Genomic DNA, 12,071 nt, shown 5'->3' on the forward strand with positions numbered 1-12,071 from the left:
TACCAAATGGCATTCTAGATCATTGTACTCTGATTTTTATGTTGGATACTTTATGACCACAGAAAAAAATCAAATAAATTTTTCCCAAGAGAAAATTATTTTGGAAATTCTGAGCAAATAATAAGTTAAAGCAGTCAGAGTAGTACCGAGTACATAGTTTAAAAATAGAAAAGAAATGGTAAAAAATTGGTAAATTTCCTATTAAAATGATGGAAAAAAATACTGAAAAGAGAAAAAGTAAACTATAAACATACAAAAAATGAGAAAATGTTCACATTTTAACATTCTTTGAAAGATTATAAACCCTTAAGACTGCTCTTACCTGTAGAACGTTCTCTAGAAGAGCATGAAGAAGGCATGCAGGAGGGATATAATGTGCTTGCAAAGAGGAAAGCTCCTCAATTGCTTCTTTAAAAAACTGTCCTTCTATGAGGCTTTCAATTAAATTTAATACACCTCTGGGAAATCCAGCATTTTTAACCTAAGGAAAAAAAAGATTCTATGACTCAGAAGAGACGGGTAAAATTCTGGGATCAAATCTTGAATTAGTAAGGAACCTTAATTTCCTCAGCTGTAAAATGAAGATAACAATTCCTGCCCTTACTACTTCACAGGGTTGTCACATGGTTCAGAAAGGATGATTTATATTAATATGTTTTACAACCATAAAGCACTGCAAAAATATACATTATTGTTTTATTTATTATTCTCTGTTGCCTTAAATAGTGAGGGAAAATACTATCTCTAAAAGAACACTATAAAAGCATTTGCAAAGTCTGGCTGATAATTAGCAGACCTCAGTCAGAGATACAACTACACATAGTTCTCTAGGTGCAAAATTATTTTGGGGTTTTCTTTCAAACTACGTCTACTAAGACATACTAAATATATTAAGATGTCATCAAGCACAATCAACATTTGCAAAAAGTGACAAGTGCTACAGTATTATAAAAATCACTCTGAGGATGCATATTGATATAACTCCAAGAGTTCCAGAAAATATATTCCCCTTGGCCAAAACATTTTTAACAATAAAATAAAAGTACAGTCATGCACTGCATAATGATGTTTTGGTTAACAACAGACCACATGTGTGAGGGTGGTCCCATAAGATTACATATAGTCTAGATGTATAGTAGGCTATACCATCTAGGTTTTCCTAAGTACACTCTATGATGTTCGCACAACAACGGAATCACCTAATGACATATTTCTCAGACCGTGTCTCCATTGTTAAGCAACACATGACTGTGACTACTTTGAACTAGGTGAGAATCAAAAATACTCTGACAGACTACGTGGAATAAAACAACCAATTTTAAAGAAATGAACATATATGATGATATAAAGGAAATATTATACTTTTGTAAATATTATACTGCAAATTTAATCTAGAAGTAGTAATTATGAAAGCTATGAAATATGAGAACAAGGATACATATCTTACCGATGATGAGCACAAGGTAAGTATTTCATTCTTGTTATGTTTTTACTACTGTATAGAATTTTTTTGGAGCTTTAACAGAACAGTATTTTTCTTTTCCATTTCTGATTAGGCAAACTACATTTCAAATTTGGGAAGCTTTGTTTTGTGCAGACAACACATTCCTTTATATCAAATTTACTAAAAATAACAAAACACAAAGCTCCTTTTGCCCCCGTCACCACCCTACTTCATTGAAGCCCCTTACCTCCACATTGTATACTGGTTGTTTATCTACTCTAATGCAGCTGTATCTGATAGCCTACAAAACAGCAATCATATAATTAAAACTAAACATTTTTAGGTTGAAAAATACATTCCAGCTTACAAAGCATAAAACCTTGGTCAAACTTATAAAACAGATTCAGGAAGACATTAATAACTATAATTGATCTGATACTCATGTTTGCTCAGACCAGTGCCTTACACTATTTTAGGGTAATGGTACCCTCATGAGTAAGAACATTCTCTACTTTCTCCTTCTAAATTAAAATAAGTTAAAAGGTAAGTCATGAGCCAGCCCTGATGGCCTAGCTGTTAAAGTTTGGCACACTCTGCTTCGGCGGCCTGGGTTTGGTTCCTGAGCATGGAACCACCCACTCATCTGTCAGCAGCCATGCTGTGGCAGTGGCTCACATAGAAGAACTAGAATAACTTATCCCTAGAATACACAACTATGTGTTGGGGCTTTGGGGAGGAGGGGAAAAAAAAGGTAAAGTCATATTCACTTTGAAGACCTGAAGAGGTCCATTGTCCTTTGTATTTTAACAATTAGAAATATAAATGGGGAAAGATTTTGCATGAGTTCATAGATGAAAAAAATGTAGTCATGTTTCCTATAAAATCACATGTAAAATCTTCCTCTATTGTTTTAAAATATCTATAATTGTATATTTGCTTAAAGGATTATACCAAAATAATATCTGCAAGAAACATAAAAAGAGATAATCTCCTGACTATATAGAGTTCTAGAAACAATGATATAAAACAACTTAGTGGAAAAACAGAAAAAGAATATGAATAAACAATTGGCAGAGGAAGAAATAAACTGGCAAGTGAAGGTATAAAACACTCTCAAACTTGCTACTAACAGAAGAAATACAAATTAAAACAATGATGCAGTTTTGGCTTCCACTTAGGATGTAGAAAGCTGGAAAAGAAAGGCGCTCCATATTACAAACAAGAAGAAGCTGAAAAATCTACCAAATCATAATGTTACTTGAGCCCATCAGACAGCATAGGTCTTAGTGCAACCAATTAAACTGAAATATGAGAAAGAAAGGAGCCTACGAGGACATGGGAAATGAACACTGATTTATCTGACACAGAGGATAGCAGGAAGAAGAGTGCTTTCAATAAAGAAGATAAGGAAATTTCAGCTTAAATTTTATACCACTTGCTAAAGGCCAAGTGTGGACCAGCATAAGAGAACACAACCCCTGGGAATCAGAGACACAAAGAGAGTTTGCACTCAATGGCAGGATCTTCTCCATGGACCTCACTGGGTGCTCATGGAGAAAAAAAGGAGACAGGGTGGGAACCTAAAGAAAGCCTCCCTATGGTAAAGGCTTGGGGGGAGATGAACAGCAGCTGCTGTGGGAAAGGCAGCAAACCCTGTTACCTGCAGGACAGAGGCGAAAACCCATAAGCCTCTGGGTAAGGGAATAGGAAAAAAAAAACCTTTACCCGTCAAGAGGGGCAGGAAAAGATCATGGTCCCAGATCATTAGAGATCCCCTAACACTGGAGGTGGGGCAAGATCACTGAGAAAGCCCTTCCACCAATCCCAGTACCTCAAGGCCTGCCCAAGACTCAGGCTGAAGCTGGACAACAGAAAAAGGGATCTTCCAGCCCTCATCTTCCCGTATCAGGCTAGCAAGTATCCAGCAACAAGTTATAGCAGTGTGTAAACACATAATTTATCTGTGACATGACTGAGGTATAAATAGCAGAGAATTCAGCATATTGTCTAAATGTCCAAATACATTACTGTACATAACAAATTAATGTACTGAGAACATTATTTTAAGACATATTAAACATGAGTCACATATTATTACCATTATTATTATTTTTTGGTTATACTAGAAAAGGATAGGAAACTATACAAATTTTTAGTATGCCAAGTTCTACCTGAGCTCTATATATGTGCTTCCTTAAGGCATTTTTTATTTCGACAATATCCATATCAGTCCTGATATCCTTGGTTTTTGATTCTTTGGCATGATCAGCAAAAATAGAATTCTTCATTTCTTTCTGTATATACATGTAAAAGTACTTTAGACAGTGTACTAAAGATAGTATCAACACAAATGATAAGTATCACAATGGACAAAATAATACAAGAAGAACACATTTATGCAGTGTTAATCATAGCAAAGAGCTTTACAATCATATAAAAATTACATGATGAAATAGTAAGTTAAAAAAAGCAAATATTTTAATTTGAAAGGTTCTACCTGCTATTCACATAATGTATTTTCTTAAGGTACTTTTCATTTTAACCTGCTCCAAATCTTTCCTGGAACCTCTTTTCTTTTTTCCTTTGTTACCACATTCACATAAACCTGATCCATTATTTATTTACCTTTATAATTTTTCTAAAGATCTTTCTGAATACATGCACATAAACATGCTGTGGTTTAGACTGTAAAATAAAGTTATACTCTAGAAAAATTAACTCAAGAAGGATCCAACTTAAAGGACAAGCTAACTTATTAAAAATGGTTTCTATTACACCAGGGAAGAGCAAGACAAAAACTAAAATTTAGATTAGACTATACTACACAACCTACATACACATGTAGTCTTAAGGTATTTTTTATTTTAAGATTTTTAGCTTCTTTTTTTAGAAGCTTTGTTTCTTTTTCTTTGTTACATTCAGGCAAAACAAAATATATTTAAATATCCTGATTATTAACTCAAATTTCTTTGTGTATGCATGCAAAAATACTTGCATTGTGAACCAGTTAATTATAACATTAATCCTGAATTTCACACAAGATCAACTCAAGAAGATTTTTTTTCATAAGATGTGCAGGTTATATTTAACACAGCAAGCAATCATAAAGATTAGATTATATATCTAGATTATATTAGAGAAGAGCCAGAAAAAAATGAAAACTGTTTAGCTCAGCTTACAAAGTTTTACCTGATCTCTATATATTTGCTTTCTTAAGGTAGTTTCAATTTTGTTATGCTCGACATCCTTCCTGGAAACTCTTCCTTTTTCTTTTTTGCATTTCTTCCTCAAAGTATAACTCCTTAGAATACCTTCATCCTTTTTCTTAATTTCCTTCTACAAATATATAGACCACAATTAAAGAAGTCTCAATATGAATGATACATGTTACAAAATCCAAATAAACTCAAGAAAAGGCTACTTACAACACAAGTACAACACATTAAAAAAATAATAGAGTTATATATAACAGGAAATCTCATCCACTGTTGGAGTATACATTAGAAAAACATTCTGGAAAACAGTTGGGCACTATATAGTACAGTTGAATATGCACAGTCCTTATGACCCAGCAATTCCACTCCTAGGAATATATCCCAAGCTAGAAAAAATCTTGAATGTGTGTACCAAGAGTCATGTAAGGAACTGTTCACACTGTTCATGGCAGAATTGATCATAATTGCAAAAACCAACCAATGGAAGACCAACTAACAAAAACAAACCCAAATATTTATCAATAGCAAAATGGATAAAAGATATTTGTGAAACAATGAAACATCATATACACCAGCAAAAAAGCAAGTCACAGAAAACTATAAATACCATAAACCACAAAAAGTTCGTTAACAGGCAAAATTAAATACATTGTTAAGTATATAAACATAGCTGGTAAAACTATAATAAAAAAAGAAAATAATTAAAAGAAATGCCACATTAGAGGTTACCACTGTACAAGCGGAAGAAAAAGGGATGCAGTTTGGAAAGGAAACAATAGCAGGGTCTGAAAACTGGGAATGCTCTATTTCTTAACCTAGCTGGTGCTACATAGCACTCATTTTTGTTTCTTTTAAAAACTGTACACAAATGCATTATAAACACCTTTGTACATATAACTGGGAAGAAATGACTTCATGAATGACATTATATTTGGTAAATTTAGAAAAGAGCCATAAAATGTAAATTATTTTTACCTTGGAAGGTCTTACCTGATTTCCATATGTGTGCCTTCCTAGGGCATTTCTCACTTTAATAAATTTCAAATCTTTACAGGAATCTCTGAATTTTTCTTTTTTGCGATGTTCAGTCAAAAGAGAACTAACATTAACATCTTCATCATGATTTTGTATTTCTTTCTGCATGTTTGTAAAAATACTTTAATTAGACCGTGGATTAACCATAGCCTCAACACAACCAATGCAAGTCACAACCAAAAAACCCACTCAAGAAAGTAGGTTTTGTAAAATATACATACAAGATTAAATATAGTAAAGAGGCTTGTGAATTATATCTCAGTTATACTAAGATGAAGCAGAAAAACATAGATTTCTAGTTCACAAAGGTTTACATTGTATTTAGATGTACATTTAATTTAAGTACTTTTAATCTTTCTTGGAATCTGCCTTTTTTTCTATTTATCATATGACTAGTCAAAATGGAATCTTCTTATCTTCATTATTTTATTTTATTTTTCCAAATGTTTGTAAAAATAATTTAGGCTGTAGATCAAATAGAATCTTGCCATTATTAGACATATTGAATGGAACATCTCAAGAAAATCTTTTTATAGGACAGAAGTATAATAATATTAAACAAAGTAAGGAGTATCACAAATCATATTGTTTATTCATTATATTAAGAAATTTATTTTAAAAAATAGAAATTTCTACCTGAATTTTATACACATCCTCTTGAGTTCTGAACTCAAGATGCATATAGATATATTTTAACAATTTCCCTATCTTTCATGAAATCTCCATTTGATCCTTTTTTCCAAGTTAACTAAAAACTAAATTTATTTTAATAACTATTATTATTTTACATTCTATTCTGTATGTAAAAACTTACACTGTAGTTTATAATGCATATTTCAACAGACACATCAACTCAAAAAGCCTCTTATTAAGACCATGTACGTGTGGTTAATCATACAAAGCAGTCTTAAAAGTCATATAAATATTACTTGTACTTTAGAAAAGCCAGAAAAATTGCTAAAATATTTTAAGCTCTGGAAAAGTTTTATCTAATCTCTCCATATATGATTTCTTAAGGTACCGTTTAGTTTAAGAAGTTCCAAGTTGTTCCTAAAATCAACTTTGTAAAATTTTTGATAGGTACAGGAAAAAGAGAATTTATTTTTAATTTCTTTCTACTCACATTTAAAAATATTTTAGTTTAGACTAAGTAATAATAATTACTAGGTTAATAATTTGGTAAATCAACTAAAGAGATTGTTTTATCAAACACAATATGAAATTGAAAATAATTGAACATTAGCTCTTCTAGAGTAGAACTAATAATGCCATTTTTGGTTGCTGCTGCTATTTGAAAATTTTTACTTGAGAACTACATATATGCTTTCTTAAGGTACTTTACTCCAAGTTCAAAGTCCTTCCTATCTTTTTGTTTTTCATATTTAATTAAAATAGAATTCATTTGTGTTATTTAACAAAATTTGCTCTCTATGCAGTAAAGTATTTGAATTTAGACCATGAATTATGAATATAGATATTGCTGACAGATAAGAATCCTTTATAAGACACGTTATATTAAACATACAGAGGAGTTTTAAGTAATTATCACGTATTGAGAACACACTATGTATTAGGAACTGGGTGTTTCTATACACATATATGCATTATTTCAATAAAGAGTCTTAAATCAGAAACACATAGCAATATCTTAATATGCTCAAATCATGGACTACAAAACACGGAGCTGGGTTCAAATACCAGCTCTGTGATTCCAAAATCCATGTTTTTTCCACCATATATTGCCTCTCAAACAATTCTGTAAGAAGAACCATAAGTGTACCTTTTTTTAGCCTATAAAGTTTTACCTGGGTTCTACATGTGGTCTCTCTTAAGGCACCTTTCATTTCAAGAAATCTCATATCTTTCCTGAAATCTTTGTTTTTTTCTTCATTGCTATGTTTATTCCAAACAGAATTGGTCTGGGAATCTTCACCATTCTGAATTTCTTTCTGTATGTATGTAAAAATGGTTTAGGCAATCAATTAAGTATAATTTCAACATTATGTACGCTTTATGATATTTAATTTTACCATAATTGCAAAATGTTTTGGTATTCAAACAAGTAGGTAAAATGCACTCTTCCAAATCAAAGGTTATTAAACACTAGTATATTCTTTCGAGAAAAAAGTCATTACAACAAAGGTCCTGAATAACAAAGTTACTTCTGTGTATCTCAAGAAAAGCTAATGCTTTGTTGGTCTAGTAACAATCAATCCTTTTTGTGAATCATGAACAGAAAATATTTTATCTAGTCCCTGTCGAAATAAAAATTACAATCTAGATAAAAAATTCTCAGATTATACATAGATTACTTCTCAGATTATTTTTCAGTTTTTTACTGATAAGACTTTTCATTTGCAAGTCTACTACACACAAAGAGGAAGAGAGGCTGAGTAATAGCTGAATTACAGCTCTTATTTTACTTGAATAGCAGTAAACAATTATCTTCACCTAACTCTATCGCCAAAAAATCCAAACTGAATTCATAAAACACCTACCAATAATAATTTAAAAAATATTTGCATATGTACATAAACATATAATTCCAAATGTTTAGTAAGATAAAGAGTTGGGAGTAAAGATGAATTCACAACAGTTCCCAAAATGTACTTGTGAAGGAATATTCAAAGATCCACTCCACTACCTTTAGACAAAGAGACTGGAGAATCACTATCCTCCCAGTGAACAATTATGATATAAGCGGAAATGTGGTAAGGCCTGTGGTGTGATCTTTGGTTCCCTTTCACTTGTACTGGGCTTCCCACGTGGATATGAGGGCCCCTTAGCAGGCTGCAATCCTGCAACCAGAGAACAATCCCTGAGCGTAGCTGACTGAATTTCTTCTGTTACTTAGAAAAGTGAAACTGAAAACTAAGAAAAATGAAGACTTTCCTCCTTCCTATTGCTGGCATCGAAGAAAGAATTACTCTTTACAAACAGCAACTTCTGTTAGGGACAACTTGAGCCGGAATAAAGGGTTTTTAGCTTTAAATTTCACACGGTTGACAATGGGAAGATAAATCCTCACAGTCAGATCATCAAGAAATGTCTAAAATACAGGATGAATTAATCCCATATGGATTCCAGTTGGACAGAATATGCAAATGAACATACTCTTATCATTAGCAATAAGGCCAAAACATAGTTTTCTAATCCTGAATATACTTACATACGCATCCATTTCAGATGCTATATATTGATCTGTGAACCAGGATGTATAATTCAAGTATTCTATATAAGTTTACTTAAAAATCACAACTTGATAAATCAACTATTACTTTTGGAAAACCTAAAATAAAATAATCTATTTTCTATAGAGCTAAACAAGTGATCAACATAATTTTCTCCAAGCTACTAATACAGTCTCCAAAAGGTTACTCTTATGAAATATATAATAATTATTTATCTGAAATATTCATTTCTTATTCCTTATTTTATAAATATTTCTTTAGTGCCAACTATGTACTAGGCATTGTGTTAGGCTTTTGTCTCACACATGATCTAGGAAAGGAGGGCCATGTTTGGTCTCTTTAACATAGTATAACACTATGGTCCAAACAGATGACCAAGAACCTATTTATTCAGTGAATTATTCTATTATCTAGGAGTAGGGCAGCACAGCGTGGCAATGACAGTTGGCCTGGTTTCTGATTCAGACGTTTGACTTGGTTTCCTATGTTGGACTAGGTATAGAAATGCCCTAGTCTCCAGGTCTTATTCCTTGATTCAGCATGGTATTTGCCACACAACTAGCCTGAATTCATGAGACTGGATGGAGATCCAGAGACGTCAAGTAAAGAATAAGAGTCTTCTGAGTGCTCTACATGCTTCTTAACTAGTATTTACACCCTTATTCTTTAATGGTATCTCATAATCCTGTGAATGACTACTAGGTTATGGTACTGTTCCCAACATTATTTATTTTTTTGCTGAGGCAGATTCACCCTGAATTAACATCTGTTAGCAATCTTCCTCTTTTTGTTACTTGAGAAAGATTAGCCCTGAGCCAACATCGGTGCCAATCTTCCTCTATTTTGCATGTGGGTTGCCACCACAGCATGGCTGATGAGTGGTGTAGGTCTGTGCCTGGGATCCGAACCTGTAACCCCAGGCCACCAAAGTGGAGAGCACTGAACTTAACCACTATGCCACACAGCCAGCCCCAGCATTAAGTATTTTTAACTAATCAGAAAGAGACCAGGTGAATATCAAGGAAGCCTAAAAATACTCAAAATGAGAAAAGAAAAGGGAGATCTGAAGAGAGAAGCCTTAAAATTTACTGAGGTCTTGGCCTTAAACTTTTGGTCTGACACATGATAGTTGTGGGATCATGGGCAAATTATTTAACCCGATTGTATCTCATTTCACTAACTGCAAAATGGAGCCATAAGACATAGCACACAGGAACATGAGGTTTAAAATAAGATTAAGTGCATAAAACGCTTAGCACAGTGCCTGGCACACAGTAATCACTCAATCAATATTAGCCCAGAGTAACAGCTGTAATAATTCTCAGAATAACCAACGTAAGACAAGTATTAGCTTCTACATACAAAGAAAGAAATTCAGTCACAGGATAAATGGTTTTCCTATGGTCATAGAACTAGTAAATTATAAATCTGGGTCACAAATTAGTTGATCTGGCTCAAAAAGCGTATATTTTTTCTGTTATTCTTACTACATTTCCCTAAGACTTTTCTGTGGCTCATTTTATTTTCTTTCTTAAGTAGATAGTTAAAAGAAGTTTTAAGTATTCCTAAGTACCCTTCTCTTTTTTGCAAAGCCTTCCTTGGGCCAAACAAAGGAGATATGTTAGTCATTTGTTCCTCTGCATTCCTGTACCTTGCACATAATTTCACTAATATACAATACAAACTGAACTATAATTGATAGTTTCCATGTTCTGTGTTCACCACTAAATAGCAGGCACCTTGAAGTCTGACATGTAATATTTATTTTCCCTAGTGCATAGCATAGTGCCTGGTATAGCAAAAGTCTTCAATAAGTATCTATAAACCTGAACTAAACAGATTCCTGATTCTGTTACTCAGCAACTTTCCAAAAAGTATAAGTAGCTTAAACAAAAGTTTTTTTTAACCCTTGCTTAATTGTTACTTTTAACTCAGTTATTTTACATGGCATCTCTTCTTAGAGGACACTTCAGAATTCATCTAATAAAGAATGTAAATATGTTTTATGCCAAAGTGGTAAAAGAAAAGACATCAAAATAAAGTTAACTGTCTATTTTCTCCTCAGAAGTGATCACAAAATGCCTTCCTTATTTGGAATGAATGATTATGAACTCTCAGCTATCTAATCCAGAGCTTATAAAACATATTCTAAAAACAAATATAAGTTAGAGATTATCTGCTATTTTTAGTTGATGTACTATTTCAGCAACTGAATCTGAATGTTGTCAGAGTACTACAAAAGAGATTATGCTGGCCTGGCCATGTGGCCAAGAGGTTAAAGTTCCATGTGCTCCACTTTAGTGGCCCAGGTTCATGGGTTCAGATACCAGGCACAGATCTTCCCCACTCACCAATCATACTGCGGAAATGTCCCAAGTACCAAAAAATAGAGGAAGATTGGCACAGATGTTAGTTGAGGGATAATCTTCCTCAAGCCAAAAAAAGAGAGTATGGTAAAGCATAGTATATATTACACTTTAATCATTTCATTCCATGGAAAAAAGGAAAATTCAGGTACTTTTACTAATCTGGTTAAGAATGGCTTTCATTCTGTTGATAGTTAATACTACCTTTAAACTGCTCAGACAGGTAAATTAGGATGCTTTTGGCTACAGATAATAGAAAGCCAACTCAACATGGAATGTGGAACAACTTGGAACTGTACTACCTAACAGAATGGCAAGGTGGTCCAATGCTAAGACAGGTTTCAGGGTTGGTTAACTCAGCAACTCAAGTATCTCAACAAGGGTCCAGTTTCTGTCTACATTTTCTCTCTAAAGGGTTGGTTTCATCCTAAGGCTACTTCTCCTCATGGTCAAAGAATGGCTGCTAATTGAGGTTACATTCTTTCATGTTCACATCTAGCAGGGGCCAGGCTACTAGTGGCTCTCTTTTCAGATGAGGAAGAAACTTCTCAGAAGGTCTTACATAACTCTCTCCACGTCCCATGGATCAGAACTGGTTCACACGCCCATTCCTAGACCAATGACTGTCAAGGGTAATGAGATTATTCAAAGTCCAAGCAGATCCATCCCTTGAACTAAGGTCAAATTTCCAATCTACATTGCTGCTACTTAGTAGGGAAAGGTAATTATAGAATGATATATTACATCTACTCTTGGAAGACTCAAAGTTCTTTCATAATTTCTCTATTAATCTAACAAACATGAGAATTCATATGCCAGG

General features: G+C 33.2%; 1 protein-coding gene across 1 annotated transcript in view; it reads right to left on the bottom strand.

Moving 5' to 3' along the window:
• The window catches only part of SLF1 (SMC5-SMC6 complex localization factor 1), a 58,329-nt gene that overhangs the window by 28,013 nt on the left and 18,245 nt on the right, over positions 1–12,071 (bottom strand). The window contains exons 6-11 of the mRNA XM_001504613.6: positions 7,500–7,643; positions 5,650–5,796; positions 4,634–4,780; positions 3,616–3,738; positions 1,692–1,745; positions 323–481 (exon numbers count right to left, since the gene is read on the bottom strand). Coding sequence (XP_001504663.1) covers positions 323–481; positions 1,692–1,745; positions 3,616–3,738; positions 4,634–4,780; positions 5,650–5,796; positions 7,500–7,643 — 774 coding nt within the window. The remainder of the gene's footprint in view (positions 1–322; positions 482–1,691; positions 1,746–3,615; positions 3,739–4,633; positions 4,781–5,649; positions 5,797–7,499; positions 7,644–12,071) is intronic.

The sequence above is a fragment of the Equus caballus genome, chromosome 14 (assembly GCF_041296265.1).
Source record: "Equus caballus isolate H_3958 breed thoroughbred chromosome 14, TB-T2T, whole genome shotgun sequence".
Lineage (NCBI taxonomy): Eukaryota > Metazoa > Chordata > Mammalia > Perissodactyla > Equidae > Equus > Equus caballus.